This window comes from Chroicocephalus ridibundus, chromosome 14 (assembly GCF_963924245.1).
Source record: "Chroicocephalus ridibundus chromosome 14, bChrRid1.1, whole genome shotgun sequence".
NCBI classification, from domain to species: Eukaryota; Metazoa; Chordata; class Aves; order Charadriiformes; family Laridae; genus Chroicocephalus; species Chroicocephalus ridibundus.
This window is the reverse complement of record NC_086297.1, coordinates 10386484-10406292: the sequence shown is the minus strand read 5'-3', so window position 1 is coordinate 10406292 and position 19809 is coordinate 10386484. Positions and strand designations below refer to the sequence as shown.

Sequence of the window (19809 nt, the reverse complement as noted above, 5' to 3'; positions counted from 1 at the left end):
GGGCTTTCACCCAATGCCCCGTCCCCCGCCAGACTCTGGGTTTGATCCCGGCAGCCCCCTGTGAGGCGGGGGATCCCCGCGGGCGCGCCCAGCCCGGGCAGGGTCGGAGGCGGGCAGCGACAGGCCTGTCCTCCTCAGGCGCCCGCAGCCTGTGCCCGCGCTACCCTCGGGCCATATACTCCTCCAGCCAGCCCCGCGAAAACCCCTCGTCCTCAGACACGCACCGAGCTGCCGCCGATCCTCCTCCTCTTCCTCCTCCTGCCCAGCGGCAACACACCCCCACCACCGGCTCCGCTCCCTCCCTCACAGCCGGCCGCGCGCGCGCCATTCCCGCCCGCCCGCGGGGGCGTGGCGTGGCGCCGCTCGATTGCTCGGCGCTTCTCCCGCTGGCGGGTGGATGTGCTCGGCGCTCGGCGGCGCTGCCTGGCAGGGTCGGAAGCAGCCGCCGGCCTGTCCGCCGCGGCGCGGCCCGGTTCGGTTCGGCCCGGGCGGGCTCCGGCGGCGGGGCTGAGGCGGGCGGGCGCCGCCATGGTTTAAAGGGCGGCGGGCGGAGGCGAACGCGAACGGGCAGGAGCCATGAACCTGCTCCCGGCTAACCCGCACGGCAACGGGCTGCTCTATGCCGGCTTCAACCAGGACCACGGTGAGGTGGCGGGGCCGGGCTGGGCCGGGGTGCGGGGGGAGCGCGCCTCCGTGAGGGGAGCGGGCGGGGCGCGGGGCCGGCCGGCGGCGGGTCCCCTCTCCGTAGGGCCCGGTCCTTGGCAGCCGGTCTGTGGCAGTCAGGAGCCCGGCGGAGGTCGCCGCCCGGGGCCGGTGAGGGGAGTGCGGCCCCCGCCCTGGATCTGGGCCCGCCGCCGCGCCCGGCAGCGGTGAGTAGCCGGGGGGCGGCCTCGGCGGCGGCCCGGAGCCGCGATCCCGGAGCTGCGATCCCGGCCTCGGGGGCGGCGGGCAGGCGGGGTCCCTTCCTGTCTGTGTGTCCCCTGCTCGCCCCCGCTGCGGCTGACAGGATCCCCGCCGTCTGGTGGCTGTAGCTGCCGCGGTTACATCGTCCCAGCCGGGAGGCTTTTCGCAGGGGGGTGAATTCACCGTCCTCTTGTCGTAGCTGGGGTGCGCGGGTACCGGCCGCCTTGGAGAGGATCGGCCGCGGGGAGCGGGGGGAGAGCAGAGGAACAGCCGTGTTTAACGTGCACCTTCAAATACATCTGCCGCTTGGATGGCGCTTCGGTACTTGCCGCAAGTTGCGCCGCTTCAAATTGGGCGGCCTGCCTCGTGTGAGGCTGCCTTAAGTCCTGTGCTCAAAGGGGGGTGCTTTTGAAACCGCCTTACTGAAAAGGTAACTCGCAAAATGTCACTTTGTTAGTGTAACTAAGTACTTTGCATTCAAAATTAGGGGTGTAGCTTTTTTTTGCCCGATTTGTATTTTTAAAATTATGATTAAAACTACTAATCGTATTGGCAGACATCTAAGTACAGGTACGTGGACCACTGAAAAGCTTCAGAGCTGGCGGCTTGGTTTGGTTTTTTTCTCTGTGTTAGAAAGGGGAAGCCCTTTTCTAGCAAGGGGGTGCATATGCCTCGTCGTGCTTTTGCAATATAAAAATAGCCCCAGTCTTATGCGTAAGTGTCATTTTTGTGGAACAAGGAGTAGAAGGTCATAATTTTGTAATGTCCTTTTGTCTTAACAAATAATACTCTTGCCTAAGACAGTCTTGCAACTTCTGTCACTGCAGACTGCAGTTCATGTACCTGTTGCTGATGCTGTTGAAGTCGTGTGTAAACACAAATTATTCTGTTGATTCTAGTCTAACATTTCTGATGATGTTTTGTCAGTAGTATTTCAAGCTGTTAATGAAGCGACCTTCTTGGTAGCTCTCTTCATGCTATCCTGTTGGCTTGAAAACAACAGAATAATCTGTTTTTCAGCAACTCTGCACTTGTCTTCATCTTGCATTTGCAACAGAGATGGAAAAAGAGATTTGTGTGGATGTGCTTCATTTCCCATCTGCAGGGGTCTGTAATGAAGCAGTAGCGTTTGATGCTTGGCCTGTGACAGGGCTGGGTTATAGAAAGAACTGCGTAAGAAGCGAAGTTTCTCTTTTACTGCACAATGCCTTTAGAACATCCTTTTAGTACATAGAACTTGTTCTTTGTTGCAAAGGCTTCCTTAAATTCTGTAGCAGTAAATGCAACATAAACACTTTTTTGAATAATGTCATATCCCGAGTATGTTAATGGATTTGTTTTGGGAATCTTAAACTGAGCAGCTTATTCCTAACAGTATTCCAGTCCCGCCCTACCCAGCCTGGCAAGACGACTGAATAACAACAAAAACCTTGAACAAAACCCGTATTTGGCTTTCATTTGCAGGCTCCTGGAGCTCTTCCTGCTTAGGTGTGACGACCTTTGAACCGTAGGTAGCATGCAACTTTTCCAAAAGGCCCTAAACTTGTAAAGTGTTAAAGGAAAGGTAATTCTCTGTCTGCTCAAAGAAGAGTAGACAAGAGGAAAAGCTCACTTCTTCCTTCTTGCTTCTCCCAAAAATAGAAATATGAGTCACTTGAGTGCCGAAGCTTAGTAGTGTGGGTGTCTGCATATATTGTCACAATAACCTAATTTCTTAGTAATTTAAGACTAGCCGATCCCGTAACGATGGGAAGATGGGAGGAATGATCTAATAAGCCTCTCCCAGTCGTAACTTCCATGACCGACAAGTGATAAAGTAAGCATCTGCAGTATTTCTGAAATGGGCTTCCCTTACTCTGTTTTGAGTGATACTCAATTTTTATATTGGGTGCCTTTGCCACTTTTTGTTTCTAAATTAAAAAATAAAGAAACAATATAACCCCCCAAAATGTAAGGGTCATATTGCAAGTTGTTCTCCATTGTTTTAAAACAGAATACTCTGACTTTAGGTTCTTAATTTCAAGCTGGTATGCTCCTGATTTCAGGCACTTTTCTAATGCTTTCAGAAGGACGTGGAAGTGCTTTACAGAAATGAACAGACAAAACATCATCATAAATTACCATACCCGAAAGTATATGTGTAAATTACTGACAAGTTTCTCTTTCGTCACTGTTGTAGTCTAAAGCTAGTTTGAAAACTGAGGTGTGGACTTGTTTTGGTGTTGAAACACTTGGCTTATTCATCTGATCTCCTTTAGTGGACTGAAATGTTTCACTATAGGTCCCCGTAAATGGTATCAGGATTCTGTGCTCCCTTACGGCTTTAGACAAAATTTGCTGTGGCGAGGAAGACTGATGTGCTAGGAATTGCGCCTGCCATGGTCACTTCCCCAGACTTCTCTATTGCAATTTCTGGATCTTGGGCCCCAAAGCCTGCAGACTACTTTATGTCAGCATGTCCCCTTCAGCTTGTGGTATCTTCCAGGACAGTCATTCATTTAACCCTTCCTTTGTTTGTTTTTCTAAAACCAAAAGAAAAAACTCACTGTGGCCTCACTGAGACTGTTGGCAAATAGTACTTTTACTGTAGAAAGAAGCACAACTGTGGGTTAGGGTAATAATTCTGTAATAATTAATTTACTAAAAAAAACCATAGATAGATCTGAGTTGTCTTCTGTCAGCGGCTCTTTGACAGCACGTCTGTCCCTTCTCAAAATGCGATGTGAACCTCCCGTGGAAGGAAGCGAAGGAAGCGTGCCTGTCACTGTTGCAGCTCCCGGCTCTGGCAGCCCTTCCCCAGCTCTCTCCTACACAAGAGCTTCCAAGCTGTAGCTGAACTGTCCAACTTGTGATCCCACTGGTAAACGCTGGGATCAGATGGGAAACACTGGGCTCCAAAGCTGTTCCTGTAATCTGGAATTGAACGAGTAGCAGTAATCTTCCTCTATGGTTTTCTCTTGTTTGGCTCGGGGGTTGCTGTGACTCAGAACTTCGTATCTCTCAGTAATGAGCTATGGGGAATATAGCTGTTACTCACGTTCCCCCAGTTCTGGTGTATTGTCTCCAGTTTAAAGTATAGATATTCCCGAGACATTAAAAGCAGCCCACATCTTAGTCACGAGGTCAGTCCTGCGGAAGAGCTGTAGTGATGCTACAGGAAATGTAATGTCTGTGTCTTATTGCATTAGGAGCGCTCTGTTTGGGTGGTGCTGATATTAACACAAGTAAAACTTCACAGTGCTCTCTTACTATAGAACAGTTTCAGCATCCCTCTCCATCTCTCCTGGAATTCCAATATTGTGTTAGAAAACAGTCGCTGGAAAAATAATTGTATAGATAACACACTGCAGCTACCAGAAACAGATTAGTTCTCATCCTGTATGGTGTTATTTTATATAGAGAGAAATGTTTCCATTGTAATTTGCTTTCTAATTATCCCAATAAAGTATACTGCACAAGGTCACAGCTTATTAGTGCTGTCATTTCAACACAGTGCATTCTTACGTAGTCAACTGACAGAGCAAACTAGAGAGTGATGCACTGAGACGGGAGGAGGTAAAATGAATATAGTTAATTTAAAAGCATCTATTTCAATATGTCTACTAATCTTTCTATAAGTACTATATTCTTGTTAACCATTCTCTGTCTGTGTTTCCATATGTAAACAAGTACTTTTTGCATTTAATTTGTTACAAAATCTTGGACAGGGTGAAGCTGAGCTTGCGAGTCTTTTGGGTTGGGGGAGTAGGGTTTTGTGTGTGGTGTTTTCTTCACCGTTAACTAACTGTTGTACTGTCGGAACAGCCCAGTATATTGGGGCTGTGACTCTGCTCTTCGTGAGTATATGTAAAATAAGTGGGTTAATTTGTTTCCTTTTTACATTGGAGGGTGCAGAGATGAGTCTTGTATACTCGTTTTTCCTTTGTATGTGTGAGTTCAGTGAATAGGAACCCGGAGGATGCTGCCAAACATACGCAGCCCCCCTCATAAGATACTGGTCTGTAAAGCAGAGGATGTGTGTGATGCCTTTTTTCTTGTTGTTTTTGCTGTTGGGTTTTGTCAGTTGAGGGGTTTGTGTTTGGCTGTTGTGTTTTGGGTTGGTTGTCTTTTTTTGGTCTGTTGTTAGTTGGGTTTTTTTGTCATGTTTTGTTTTGTTGTTGGTTTGTTTTTTTTTTTTTAAATGGTCCTAGTTAAAATGGAACTCTTGAAGTATTAAAAAGGAATCTCAAATTGGCTGCATTATTTTTCCCAAATTATGGAGTTTTTAAACTAACACTGCTGTCAAGATCAAGTTTATTATAAGTTTTTGTATTGTTATGTGAGAATAGTGATTTTGTTCTGGGTTATAACAAACAAATAAAATTGTATTGTTTGTTCTGACATCTTAACTTGCATCAAGATATGAGCCATGGAAGACTTGTATTGAATGTTGCTCGCTTGCTTTTCAGGGAACATATGCCTTTTTTTAATTGAGCTTATATTAAGCTAATAGTACAAAAACCACACAGCCAGCTCGCCCCGTGTGTAGTGGGGACCAGTGCTGGTGGTTGGTGAACCGTTAATGCCAGGAATGCCTGAAACGCCTGAGACACCCTCTTGCAGTCTGAGCCTTTCTGCCGCAGTCTGAGCCACCGCTCCCCAGTGAAACATTCTGGTCTTGTGGGGAGGAAATCCTGGGTCACCTGGCTGTGGGGAAATGGTTTGGAGACCCGATGTTTAGGGTGAAGACTTCCTTCCCCCCCTCACCCTGTGATTTTGGGGTATTCAGTTTGGGGAAGGGGTGCATTTAGACACAGCTCCTCATTTTTTTATTTGGTGGGTTCAAATCGTTGCAGTCCCCGCAGTGCATAAGAATAAAACCACCAGACTAATTTGAGTATCTTTGTTCCAGTACCTTGAAGATGTTAACTGGGTTATAGTGCATATAAATTGGGTAGCAGCTAATCTTCTGTCAGTCTGCCTCTAGTGACGGTAGCTGCTTCTTAATGACTTGTAATTGCTCTAACTTCACACTGGCGTTTCTTAGTAGTAACAACTGCATTCACTCATTAGTGAGTAAAACAGCAAGACAGGATACTGGTGGTTTGATGGATTCCACTAAAAAGGCACATGCATAATTCTGTACATAAAAGTAACTAAAATAATTTTCCAGAGTATTTTAATCTGGCTTCTACTCATTCGCTAGTTTAGACTTAAGCTATTGGCACGTAATTATTGGCATCTGGCAGCGGTAGGCTCTTGTTAGAGTATTTGTAAAAACTGTGTTTGAGAAGCTCTCTGCTGTGGAAGTATGAACAATGGATCATGCTTCATATAGTCGTAGTCACGGTGTAAAGCTGGATCTAATAAGAAAAGGGGGGTTTGCTTCGTAATGCCTCTTGGACCATAGAAGTTAAAATGCAGGTTTCCTTCCCTCTGTAGCGCATGGCATAGGATACAGATGGGTTGGGAATTGCTCTCCTTTCCTTCTATTGTTTTCTCACCTGTCTAGAAAGAATACTGAGAACTTTTCACTTCCAATAGGGGCCAGGGTAGAGGACAACTTCTCCAAACAGTTTTCACTTGCAATCACTAACAAAGCCTGCAAGTGGTTTTCAGCTTGAGTTTAACAATGCAGTTACCGAGTAATGCTCTCTTAACCCTCTGGCTCTCGCTCAGTTCTGGAGCATATCTCACAATTACTATATATGTGTATATATATGTGCTTTTTACTACAGGATGCTTTGCATGTGGAATGGAAAATGGATTCCGAGTTTATAATGCAGATCCACTCAAAGAAAAAGAGAAACAAGGTAAAATGCTTACTTATTATACCATGCTAGTTCTGTGTTGGAAGCTCAGCCTCCTCGGTTTTTTTCTGTAAGATTCTTGCTTAGCTTTCACCATTCCATCACTGGAGGGCTTTGAATAAAGCCTCAGAAAAGGAAGTCCATGCCGGTCCCAAAGGGACTCTCACTTATGCCTCTGCCTTGTCAGATCTTTATATGCTATTAATTTGCATAAAGCTGGCTGATGATGAATTTGCCTCACCTTCTTGCAGAGGCTGAATTGTGTTGGCAGCTGCTGATGTTTGTAGTCCTGAATAGGAGCTAAGTTGCCTGGTTATTCACAAGTGGGAGAAGAATTGCTCGCTGCAGTGGTATTATGTATCAGCAAGAGAAGTTGTTCTGTTCTTGTGCAGTAATCTGGATGATCTAGTGTAGCAATAGAACTGCTGCCTTTTTGCTGGAGACCTGGACACAACATTTCTTGTACTTGCTTAGAGTATTGCTTGCGAGAGTACTGTGAGCTCAGACCTCTAATACTCTAAATTTTATATTCTCTGTGTGCTTAAAAAACTGGGGAGGATCTTAAGGCGTTAAACCTAGTGTCGTATCTTAACAGAAATGACTAGGTGAGGTATATTAACAGGTAGTGGGGCTTTTTATCAGAAAGCAAACATAACTGAGTCAAAATAAGGGAAAGTGAAACCTAGCCATGTGATTCTAACCCTTAAATATAGGAAGAACGCTGCCATGCTAAACAGGTTTCCCAGCACATCCAGTCTGTGGTGATAGAAATTATTTAATAAGAAGAAAAATGTATTTAAAGCAATTCCTATGAAACCAGAAACTAGGCATGCTTTCACTTTCTAGTGCTGTAAGAGATTTCAGTCACTGTTCACGTGGCCAAAGCCGACAAACTATTTTCTATTCTTAGTACTAAATTCTTCCATAAGTCTCCATTGAGACTAGCACACTATGATAGTGTGCTAAAAGGATCAGAATTCAGGTTGAAGTCCTGTTGAGTTCCTTGTCAAAACTCTCCCTGCCAGTAGGTCTGGATGTACTTCCAGAGATGTTTCTTATCAGTCAGATTGCCTTTCCCCTGTGGATTTGAGAGGTCAGGCTGTACTGGCTGCAGAGGCACACAGAGAAATCTTGTTCATCTTTTGTGTATGTTTAAACCTACCTGAGATAACCTCAGTTGGAGCTTGTCTGTCTGATTGATTTCTGTAACCCAGTATGAAACCAAGTCTTAACTCTTAGGCCCTGGCTTGTCTGTCCTACATCCAGGAGTTCGTGGAGTTCCCCATCTGAGCATCACCTGTCAGAACTGCAAAGATAATGGTTAAAGTGTCTGTTCTAACATAGATTCAGAACACACTGCACATTCTTAAATTGTCTCAGGTTATCATTTGTAAATATTTTAAGACTTTCTGTCATGGTGATAATACCTCTTCATATCAAAATGCGCTGTCGTGCTTGAAATGCTTTAATGGACTTAAGAGGAGGACCTGGTGCGGAAGGGGGGAGTGTCCAAATATAATTGTTCAGGAAGGAACCACGTCAGTCAGAAGTGTTATTGAAGAAACCACAAGGACTTGTATGAAATCCAAGGCTCTCCTGCTCCAGTGTGAATACCTTTCCAGGCATCTACCTTCAGCGTTGCGTAGTCAAGTCCCAACATAAATTCCTCATCCAGACATACTGCAGTGCTTCTTCCTGTCTAACTGCATCTCCCTCGTCCTATCCTTCAGTCCACGTCTCTCCATTGCAGGGCTTGGTCCCAGCTCCTCGGCTGTTTTTGCTGTTTTCTCCCATCCCTGTTTCTGACAGCAGGTCTCTCTTGAGTCCTTGTGAAGTTGCAGCTTTCCCTCTAGCTTTGAGATGGTTTACTAGCTACGTCCACCTTTCCCATCGCAGCCTGCCAGTGTGGGGGGGTGTTGGACAGTCTTAGAAGGAGAAGCTTGTTTTTAACTCTGCTCATTAACCTTGAAAGCCCCAGTTACAGCCTCCGCTCCTGACAGTTCAGTGCCCTCTCCCCAGTGGAAAGCCAAGCATCCCTCTAAACAAAGGGAGTGTAAACAAAGCCAAGCCCCCACTCAAATGTCATCAAATAGAAAAAATCTTTTATTATAAAATCCCCTTGTTGATATTTTGTTCCTCCACTTGCACCATAAGCACAGCATCTTATTCTGCTTCTTCTACAGTTGAGATTCTTAAAAAGAAAAAAGATCTGATCCTAATCTTAAACAAGCACAAAAAAAATCAATCAAATGGGGGGAAAAAAAACCCAACACAAACCCCTTACTCTTAGAAGATTTTCTGTGTTTTAAGGTCAGCCAGGGCAGGAAGATATGATTCTTCTCAGGTGTCTGAGAAGTGCTGGATAAGGTGAGCTTTTCTTGTAACAGTGGTAAAAATGAGATGGCATTTTAATGGATTCTGACGCTTTTAAATAAAATATATTTGTCTTTCAGAATTTCTAGAAGGTGGTGTTGGCCACGTCGAAATGTTGTTTCGTTGCAACTATTTAGCATTAGTAGGTGGAGGAAAAAAACCGAAGTACCCACCTAACAAAGGTGAGTCTTGAGGAACAAACCTTGTAAGTGTTTGCCTTGGTGTCTGTGTGAAACTGCCCAAAGAGCTCCCAAACCAGCTGCCTTGAGCTGGGGTTGGGCGTTCTGAAGGTTGGCTCTGTGTGTGCGTGAAGGGGATGTGGCAGCAGGTTTAAGTAAAGGTGGTGAAATGCATTGCGCTGCTGCTGTGGCAGTGTCACCAGGCAGCTCCCTGCAGTGACCAGTCTCTGAGACCTAGTGACAAAGCCTGTACTCCCCACAGGCAGCTTTGCAGACACTCTATGGCTCAGCAACCTGCGCGGGAGAAGGTCCCTGCCTGGCAAGCTTTGTATGAAAATATGCTACTTGTGTTTTGCCTGCTGCTTTATTTCTTTGATAGTCCTCAGAGCAAAACAAAAAAGTTGACTGTCTTTAGAAAAATGTATTTTTATTGTCAGCTTTTGCAGTTAGAGTTTACGAGCTCCTACCCGCAGGAGTCATAGCGTAAAGCCTGGGTTGCTATGTAGTAGCTAAATACCTTCTGCTGAGCAGGATGCCAGTCTGTAACCGCTTAGCTACTGGATGCTCCTCTTTATTAGCCTTCTCGGAAACTAGAAGTTGTTATAATGGAGATAATGTGGATCTTTGGATATGCCTTGATGATCTAACGCAATCTCTGCACTGTTGTAGTAATGATCTGGGACGACCTGAAGAAGAAGACTGTCATCGAGATAGAGTTTTCTACAGAAGTCAAAGCAGTTAAGCTGCGACGAGACAGGTAGGTACAACAAACGTGTTCCAAATGCGCGGCTTGGCTTTGGACGCTGTTCTTATTCATTTCCAGCTGTTTGTAGAAAGGAAAAAGATCCTGCTTTAACACCTAGATAAACACCACCAGCAACTAAAGGTACATCAGGCTTTTGGGGGCAAGCATTAGGTGTTAGCAGATCACAGCTCAGGTATACTGGTATCTGACACCTTGGTGAAAAGCCTGTAAGACTTTCTGGCCCCCTAATGCAGGGCAGTGTTCTCCTGGCTACTGCTTTTTCTAGGTATGGAGGAGCGTGAAGGGAATTCAAGTGGATCTCTAGAGCAAGAGCATCTATTAGTCAGCCGGAGTCTGTGTATGTGTGGGCGGAGGGGTTCTGCTGTCACAGCTTTGGATAAAAGTGCTTTGCAGGCTCAGAGTTGTATATTTTTTTTGCAAGGCTGGGAGTCTGTCCGGGGGAGAGGGCAAAAGAATATAGCCATTAAATCAGTTGAAAGCCTTTGCAGATCTGAACTGATATGTATGTCCCTGTTTTCCCCAAGTCATAGGAACTTCTTGTCTGTTTCAGAATTGTGGTAGTCTTGGACTCGATGATTAAAGTTTTCACATTCACACACAATCCCCACCAGTTGCACGTCTTTGAAACCTGCTACAACCCTAAAGGTGAGTTGAATGTGCGGGCTGGGGAACGGGAGCAAGTTTATTCTGGTCTTGACATGCTATTTATCTTTAGCTGCCAGAATCAGTTTTGTTTAGTAAATCATTAAACAGTTTACATACTGCACTATAGTCATGCCCTTTGGAGATGCTTTTGTGTTTATAAAATGGTTATTAAAATTTATTAATACTTGGCACAAAAAAGCCTTTTCATGTACTCCTGTTATAGATTTGATTTCTATAAGGGCTATATGCTTTCTTCTGTAAAGAACCTGTAAACTTGACGTATTTTGTGCTGAAATCTTAATTACAAACTCTATTGAAGTGCATCATTCCTCATTTCTAATAGAGCTAGAACTGGCTAGCAAACTATTCTCTACGGTGTCAAAAAGAGCCCAATTAGCAAACTGATACTGTTCTTTTTAAATAGCAAGGTAGAGCTTTGTCTTTTGTTGAAACAAGAAGATATCCTGAACCAAGCCACGTAGTAGTGCCACCAACTGTACTGTCTGGTGCAGTGATGCCAGCGCGAGGCTCCAGGTAGGCGGGGGAGGGACTGAAGGACAGTTACAGGAACGACGGAGCCAAACTCTTCGTGATAGTCCCAGACAGGAGAACAAGGGTGTTGGCTGCGCTTGATATCTAGGGAGGATCAGCTTGTACTTCAGGAAGATGTTTTCACCACGGGGAGGTTCCTCAGCCTCGGGGTCCCCATCTTGGGAGGTTCTGAAGCCTGTTACAGGTGAATGCGGACCTGGTGGCTGCGTTCAGGGCAGCCCAGCCCAGCTGCACGTTCGGTGTCCTGACTTACCCACAGGCTGCTGGGCTTACGGCGGTAGAAGTATGCTGTTCCTTGTGACACCCACCCGTTGCTCTGCCAGCTGCAGGTTGAGTTTGCAGGAATTTACTTGGTATCCGCAGAACACCTGGGAGAGCTGTGATTTACTGTAAATGGTCTGCAAAAAGTTACGAAGAAAAAAAAAGTGCAAGTGCCATAAGAACCAAGTTCAAACATGAATTAATAATAATCAGTTTTACTGATGGAGGAGAAACTAAACTATCACCCATTATAAACTCTTAGCTTTTCTGAGCTGCTAAGGAGACTTTTTTTTTTTTTTAAAATAGCTTTGCTGTAACAGACTGATGGAGCTGATCTCTGAAAACATCCAGATTTTGGATAACCACAACTAGATTTCTTTGAAATAAAGTGATGACAGAAAGTTAAAATTACGCTACTCCCTTACTTCTCTGTGCTCTGCACCTATGGATGGATCGTGTTTTGGGATACCACAATAGCCATTAAAATGAAATTCTGATTTACTACGTGTATGTTTGTTTATTCTGAAATTACTGATATCTTAGAAGCTTATGTTTGAGAACTTTATTAGATTGTGGGAACTGCACAGTTATTCTCTTACTGTTGTTTTTTTTTTTTTCTTTCTGTCTTTTAGGTCTTTGTGTCCTTTGTCCAAATAGTAATAATTCTCTTCTTGCATTTCCTGGAACACATACTGGGCATGTGCAGATAGTGGATCTCGCTAATACAGAAAAGCCTCCTGTCGACATACCGGCTCACGAAGGAGTCTTGAGCTGTATAGCTTTAAACCTGCAGGGAACAAGAATTGCGACAGCATCAGAAAAAGTAAGAATAATCTCCTCCTACCTCTGACTTACTATGCGTTCTAGTGTAGGAACTCCCTCTAAAATTGGAAGTCACATCCCTTTGTAGGAAAGATGCAGAAATAACTAACTGGGAAATTTGTCACTGAAATAGGCATTCGCAGTCTTTCCTCCCTGCTTCTTTGGGATACCCAAACACCAATCCAAATTCAGTGTTTGTGTTTTAGCTGACTGTAGCAGTCACTCTTCAGTGACATTTGAATGAGATCTGGCCCAAGCAATTCACGTGTTTCATATGTTTTTCAATAAATACTATTAATTTTAAAAAGGGGGGGGGGCTTATTTGCATTCTTTCACCTTTATTATTTTCTGCTTAAATTGACTTTAAAACCACTGGCTAAAGAAATACTTGCGAACAGGTCTGTCATACTGGAGGAGCTGGTTCTGCTCTGGCTTAACTCCTGTTACAGACCAGGAGGGAGGTGCACTGCCTCCATTCTTCTCATACACGCACTGCAGATGGTTTCCTGCAGAGTGTAAATGATAAAATGATTCTCGGACTAATTACCAAATTCTGTGCGGTTGCATATTACATAGGGCTAAAGAATGCAATACAGTGACAAAAACCTGCATAGTACGAACCCCTTTGGGCTGGGCTGATGCAGAGACGTAGAAAGAATGCGGAGCATGTCCCAGACCTGCCTTCTCCCGGGGACCTTCGGGGAAGGCTGCTAGGGAGCTTCATCGCCCAAAGGAGGTTCCACTGGCCCCAGCACTGTGAGGTAGATGGGTACGAAGCAAGCTGAATACTCGCTACCTTCTTCCACTCAACTGAAACGAGGTTCTCGAGGACAAGCTAAATTAATCCAACTGGTCTCTGTTTAGAAGAGTTTCTACTGCACAGCCTATAGCTCAAAAAGCTGAAAAAAGAAAACGCAGCCATAGTCTCTCTTAGCTAAGCTTAATTACTGTATGTCTTCTAAAGAAAGCTCTTAAAACTGCCAGCTCCATTGCTAAATAGCATAATAATCTGCTAAATTTGTACTGAGACATTCCTTTCTTTGTGTAGAGACAAGGTTCAAGCAGCACTGTCAGACAGAAATCGGGGTAGCGACAAGCTGCCATAGTGAGCGTACAGCTCAAGCTCGTGTCTTGAATCAAAACTAAGCTGACACCCAAATCTTTCTCTGCTGGGCTCTCTTCTTTACTGGTGTGCGACTGGAGAGCTGCATTCGCTAACCAGGTGTATAACGCAAGTTGAAGGTGACAATGTGACAATGTGTACCCACTCTTCATCAGATGAAAGTACTACTGATCGCTTTATTTGGGACACACTAACTTGTTTTACGTCGCTGGTGTCAGGCTTGATTTAGTCTAAACGAAGTACAGTTTTCTAATGCAGTATTCTGCCTGTAACCCGACTCATCTGTGGCGTCTCTCAGATTTGGATCAATACAGATAATGAGCATGCGATAAGTAACTAATTCTTCTAGATTACTTCAACTGAACTAATTGCAAGGCAAGACCATCACAGCCTAATTATACTTTAATGGAAAAAAAAAAAATAAAAATTGCACAGTACCAATCAAAACCGAGTACTGACTGGGTGCAAGGAAGAAATGACTTGCAGAACCCGGGCAGAGGAGGCTGTACACAAGTGTGCTCTAATGTTCGCAAAGCAATGCCAGGGCTGCACCAGTGCTTTAGAACATAACTTGGATGACACTTCCTTAATTGAGTAGTTAAGTAACACGACTGTATACTAAAGCATTATAGCGTTGTGGGGGCGCGGAAATCGATATTCTTCCCAAATCATTAAGAGAGGTTCTCTCAAATCTACTGAAATGAAAACCCCGATTGTGTATGTAGGGGCGTGCTGGGCAGATAGAATTTTAGGATGCGCTCACAGGTGTAAAGAGTGTTCTGCCTTTCCTAATATAATGCTTGATTCCTTTTCAAGGGGACCCTCATAAGAATATTTGATACTTCATCAGGGCATTTAATCCAGGAGCTACGAAGAGGATCACAGGCAGCCAATATATACTGGTATGTTTAACTACTTTTGCTTTGTCTTCTGGTGGGTAGCGTTGTGCTGAGGCAGCCTGGTAAAGGGCACCCGAGTCATCTTCAAACAGCAAAGCAGCGCTAGGCTGCCACGGGCACAAGGCAGAACTCTCTGAGCAGCTGGAGGTCCCAGGGCTGCACTGGGCCTCCTCGGTGCTGGCGAGGAGAGGGCAGCAGCCGCCAGCTGTGTGAGCCTGGCACAGATTTACAGGGCTTGGGGCAAAAACATGTATATTGATAAGCCTGCTTCTCTGCAGAGAACAAAGGGTAGCTGGGGAGATACTTCACCTTCACACTGAACTACAGGGAATGCAATGATGCAGTCTAACACTTCCCTGAGAGACAGGATAAGTACCCAGGGGCGAGTGGAGTGTTTATTGCAACACAGCGCCGCTCTGCATGAGAGCGCCCAAGGCAGAGGTTTGACTAATCCACTGCTGGAAGCATTATCCCAGGAGAGGGGAAGGTTCCATTCTGCTGGTGGTGGTGCATGTTTTATCCAGTACCTGTCTACTCCTCGCAGCAGAGGTCGTGCACTTTGTTCTGGCAGAATGGCCCACACGGATGGTGTGCAGGTCAGGGCAATCTGCTGCATGGCTGGTCCTGATAAACCAGGTCCTCGCCCCCCCAGGGGCTGTTCATCCTGTCAGTAAAGCTGAGCTGGAGGGGACTCAGCTGCTCCCGGTGAGGAGCTGTTAACGCCTCGCCTGGCAGCTGCTCTAGGCAACTGCAGGAGGGAATCGCGTACACCGGAAGCTGTGGCTGTGTTCCAGTAGATACTACAACTCTGTGTTCTCTACAGTATTAACTTCAATCAGGATGCTTCCCTAATCTGCGTATCCAGCGACCACGGCACAGTCCATATTTTTGCTGCAGAAGACCCTAAAAGAAATAAGCAGTCAAGGTAGGGTTTGAGCCTTTCTGAAGCCTTTGGGGGGGCTAAGGGGTGTGGTGTGCCCTCCTAATAGTTTAAAACACCGGTCTTGTCAAGCAGTAGCTAATACCTGCACTACTGGAGGTAGTAATATTAATCTGCTGTGCTTGAGAGAAGTTGCAGATTTAGGACTAAGAGCAGCTGCCAAGTTTCTGCTGTCTCTTGTGGGGCTGTACAGTTCCAGCAGAAGGTTAGGGTGGGATTATTTAGTGGCTATGCCTTAGCACGAACATATGTTGTAGATGCTTCACATAAAGCAATCTCTACTAAAAAAAATCAACCCTTTAGGCAGTTTTTGCAGTCACTTTTGAAGTCAGAAAGGTGGTTGTAGGGTCCCCTTCCCTAGAAGGGGAATCATACATATTACCTGATACTTAGTAAAAGAAAATAAAAAGCCAATCAAAAATAGCAGTTAGCGTGAACCCTGCGACTTGTTCAAACACGCCAGAAGTTCTGAATCAGCTCTAGTTAACACCTTACTAAGCTGTTTTTTTCTCTCTCTTTCAGTTTGGCCTCTGCCAGCTTTCTCCCCAAATACTTCAGTTCCAAATGGAGTTTTTCCAAATTTCAGGTTCCCTCAGGCTCTCCGTGCATTTGTGCCTTTGGAACAGAGCCAAACGCTGTCATAGGTAGGTACTGGAGGCTTCCCCAGGTTCTGTCTGGAGGACCAGGTTTTGACCTACGCTGGCTCCGAGCTGAAGGGAGTGCTGAGATGGGACGTTGCCTGTCCCTGTCAGCTGAGAAGAGCAGCTCTCACTGCTCGGCACTGTGGGGGAGTGAGAGCCAGCAGCGCCCTGGGTGGGTGCAGTGCTGGGCTGACTGGCACTGCATGAGGACTGGCTTCCCGCAGGTTCCTCCAGAGCAACTCTGCGTGTTCCATTGGCTTGGAGGGTCAGCTTAAGCTATAGCTGAAGGAACGGAACTGTACCTCTGGAACAGCTGAACGTAACATGACTTTGTTTCTGTTTCAGCAATATGTGCGGATGGCAGCTACTACAAGTTCTTATTCAACCAAAAAGGGGAATGCTCAAGGGATGTCTATGCTCAGTTTCTAGAAATGACAGACGACAAGCTCTGACTGAGTTGAGGGAGTGCATGGGTCAAAGTACTGCCTCGGCTATTCCACATCTTTGGAAGGACAGTATATGAATGTCCAATACTGATCAAGAAGTTTAGCAGACCTCACTGAGAAGCCTGGCCCAACATGATCAGAAGAAGCTCTGCAGTAGTGGACTACGTATGTTTATTCTCATTTCTGCAAGTATTCATCATTAAAATCTCTTTGGGTTACTGTCATCAACTCAAGTTTTCAAGATGTGGCTTTCAACAAGCTTGTGCCTATTGGGTTTCTCTTAATCTAAACTGTGAAATGACTTTAGATGAAACACGAGTGCCTGCCACACTAAACGATCTGCAGGGGGCTGTACAAATGTACAACTAGCCTTAGAAAAAGGGATGTGAAAACAGAAGACTTTAGGCATTGCTTTACTTCCACTGAATGGCTGGGAGTGGGGGAAATACTGTGGGTCATGCCAATAAAACTCCACGGGCTTGGCTAGGAGCAGGAGTGCTGCCTTCTCCCCTCCCCTGCGCACATCTTGGAGCAACAGAGGAGAGGAGATGACAAGCGCGTAGCCGTACACTGTAGCTTGAACCATGCTCATCCTCTGAGCTGGTGCAGGGGCTCGGGTGGTGGTAGTCCTGTGGCCACAGGCTGCAGCTCACATACACGTACCGACGGTGGTTGAGCGATCAGCACTAACTGTCAGAGGTGCCAAACTGTACATAGTAGCTGAAGGCACATTTAGGCACTAGCTGACCCAACTGACCTCTCCTTGGTGCGTGGCGCAGGCAGCCGGGGCACACAGAGCTCCTGTATTTGTAGAGGCGATTCCTTCTGCAACAAAACAGTGATTCCAGGTTTAAAAACCACCCTTGGTACCGGTGTGACAGCTGTACCGAGTGCTTCCAGAACTGCTCTGCTTCAGCTGGAGGACTGGACAGGCCACTTCCACAGCCAGTACAATAAAGGAGCAAAGTGGCATGAAGTACAGATCTCTGCAATGGCTTTAAACTTGCAAACTTTTCTTTCTTTTTTATTTGAGATGTTGCATACTAAATCCTGTTGGCCTAGGGACAGTTAGGTTAAACTAAACCGACTGACTTGTAAACTCTGTCCCAAAATTGTTATATGGCAATTAATATTTTCTGCTAAACTAAGGCACAAGATACTAAACTAGAAACTGAAATAGACACAAGCTCTCCGTTCATAGCACTAACTACCTGGGGGAGGGAAGTCTTGCTCTTCTGAAATTTAATTTCACAGATGCTTCAAATCTGAGATGCCTGTTCACTCTAAGATTTAGCTGCAAACTCTCTAAATTTGACAAGTTTCTTTTAGTGTCACATTAACATACTAAGGACTAACTTCTACGCCGATTTTGATGTCAAGGTTGCATGTTGCTTTTATGTGTATTTAATCACAGAAATTGTTTTGCACACTTATTTGTACTATGTTATTTCTTTTAAATAAAAGTGACTAATTTTGCTGTATTCACTGATGATCACCGCCAAAGTTCCTATTGCCATAGGTTTTGGGAAATAACTGTTTAACTGAGGAAGCGGTGGTTGTTGAAGGACAGAAATTGAATGACGCTGCCCCTGCCATGCAAACACAGGACAGCAAGAACGCAAGTTACGGCCGGGGACATGTGGGGTGGTATTTATACCAAAACAAGTACAACTTCCAGTGCAAACCAACCAGGCCTTGTTCAGCTCTGCTCGCCACTGCTGCTGTTCTGAAGCTTCTTACCTTTTACCAGCTGTGTCGGTTGACTGAGGCAGTGGAAACCACCATCTCCCCAGCGAAGTGCGTGCGCAGGAAAGCATTAGAAACTGTTCTCCAAGGATGATTTAAATCCTCTCTCTGGGGCAGCTGTAAGCTGTTTATGATCCAGTCAGCTGCGCTCACTTTAAATAGCAAAGAAACTACTTTAACTAAAACATTAAGCCTTCTGCACAGTGTTTTGAAGGTTTTACATATCTTAATCTGCTAAAGCACCCTCCCTGCCCTGTCCTCCCATTAAAGTCATCCTATAGTTGACCAGGGATACTAGAGCATATTGCTTGCTTGATTGAAATTCTACTGAACTTGTAAAACTTCCCCTAAACATCTGTTCTAGTGTGACAAAAAGAATGAAAATCACACTTAACTACACATGCAGACAACGGTGCTGTACTAATGATGGTATCCATTAATACATACCTAAATGTATTTAATCTCAAATTCCTTCTTCTTGTACTACTTGCAAATCTTATCTTTAAGTATATAGGCTATTTTACAGGGATCAAAAATTAGGTAAAGGAATGTGTCTTCCCAGCTGGTGTTGGCTCCAGGTTGCTCTGCCATACTCCATCACATCACTTTCTGCTGTACTGCATCATGCGGGTAATTTTAATGCAAACTTTGCATTACGTGGGATAGTAGATAAACATACCTCAACAATGGAACAGAACAGTATTTTAGTTAGTCACTTTTTTGGAAAATAAATAGTATTTTAAGTATTCGATAGACCGCATATCCACCACGTTGATTTATTTATGATACTGCATGGCTGCAGCGCCCAGGTATACAGCAGTAATGCTCACCCACCTTTTCGGCCTCTCACAAAGGCCCGGTCTTCCTGGGCAGGATGTTAAAGAAGCGCTTTCCTCAGAGAGGAGCTCACACTCAACAGAAGGCAAGGTTTAAAAGGCCTGAATAAGCAACCAGTCGCCTTTCGAACATAGTCCTGCTCTACAGGAGGCTGCAGAGTAAAAGGGGGCCAAGGCAAGCTGTCAGAAGTCTACTTTATGTGTCAAAAGAGGATTAAATTGATTTAAAAATGTCAAGTTATTAGCTTAAGATGAGTATTACAGTCCAGAGGTCCAATAGTATTTATTCCTTTAAGTACAGTTGTCTTAACTCCTAGCTAGAAACACGTGGCTTTGGGAGACAGCCCTGCTCGGCAGAGCGCATCGCTGACTGGAAGGGACACAGGCCAGCGGTGCAGACTGCGTTAATCTGTGATGAAATGACGATTCCTGAAAAACAATGTATTTCCACCAGCACCAGCTACTTAACTATATGGATTATTAATTTATTTTGTATTTAAAAATATCTGAACACCTTCTCTCCCCCTATTTTGCTGTCTCTTTCCGCAGCAGCTGTGTCACAGTTCAAAATCCTGAAAGGAAAACTAAAAGATTAGCCAGTGCAATAAATTCAATGGTAATTCCAGGTGTTTGCCAGGAGGAGCCACGCAATACGAGTATTTCTTTCAGAACCTTTAAGTATGCACATTAAAGTAGAAAACACAGGAATAATCAGTAAAGTTAGAAAAGCGAGACACGCGACTAGTTTTTACATATGTCAGCCAACAGGGCTGTGGCAGACGGCGCGGACTGAAATACAAAGGCTACGGAATAATGCGCGCTTCAGAAAGACAGTCTTGTTCTGGAGTCACGCACCAGTGAATCTACCTCTGTCTTATTTAGCCATTT

The 19809-nt window shown here is 45.1% G+C and overlaps 1 protein-coding gene across 2 annotated transcripts; it reads left to right on the top strand.

Moving 5' to 3' along the window:
• Positions 1-415: 415 nt before the first annotated feature.
• Positions 416-17820, top strand: WDR45B (WD repeat domain 45B). Of its 2 annotated transcripts, XM_063351903.1 has the most exons (10): positions 417-643; positions 6621-6695; positions 9146-9247; positions 9914-10001; positions 10561-10655; positions 12101-12291; positions 14230-14315; positions 15136-15237; positions 15775-15896; positions 16239-17820. In XM_063351903.1, exons 1-10 carry the CDS (start codon positions 577-579, stop codon positions 16343-16345), a joined length of 1035 nt encoding a protein of 344 aa, XP_063207973.1. In that variant the 5' UTR covers positions 417-576; the 3' UTR covers positions 16346-17820. The 2 variants fall into 2 exon arrangements, with proteins under 2 accessions (XP_063207975.1, XP_063207973.1); XM_063351905.1 differs by lacking the exon at positions 6621-6695 and having other exon boundaries at positions 416-643.
• The last annotated feature ends 1989 nt before the right edge of the window (positions 17821-19809 follow it).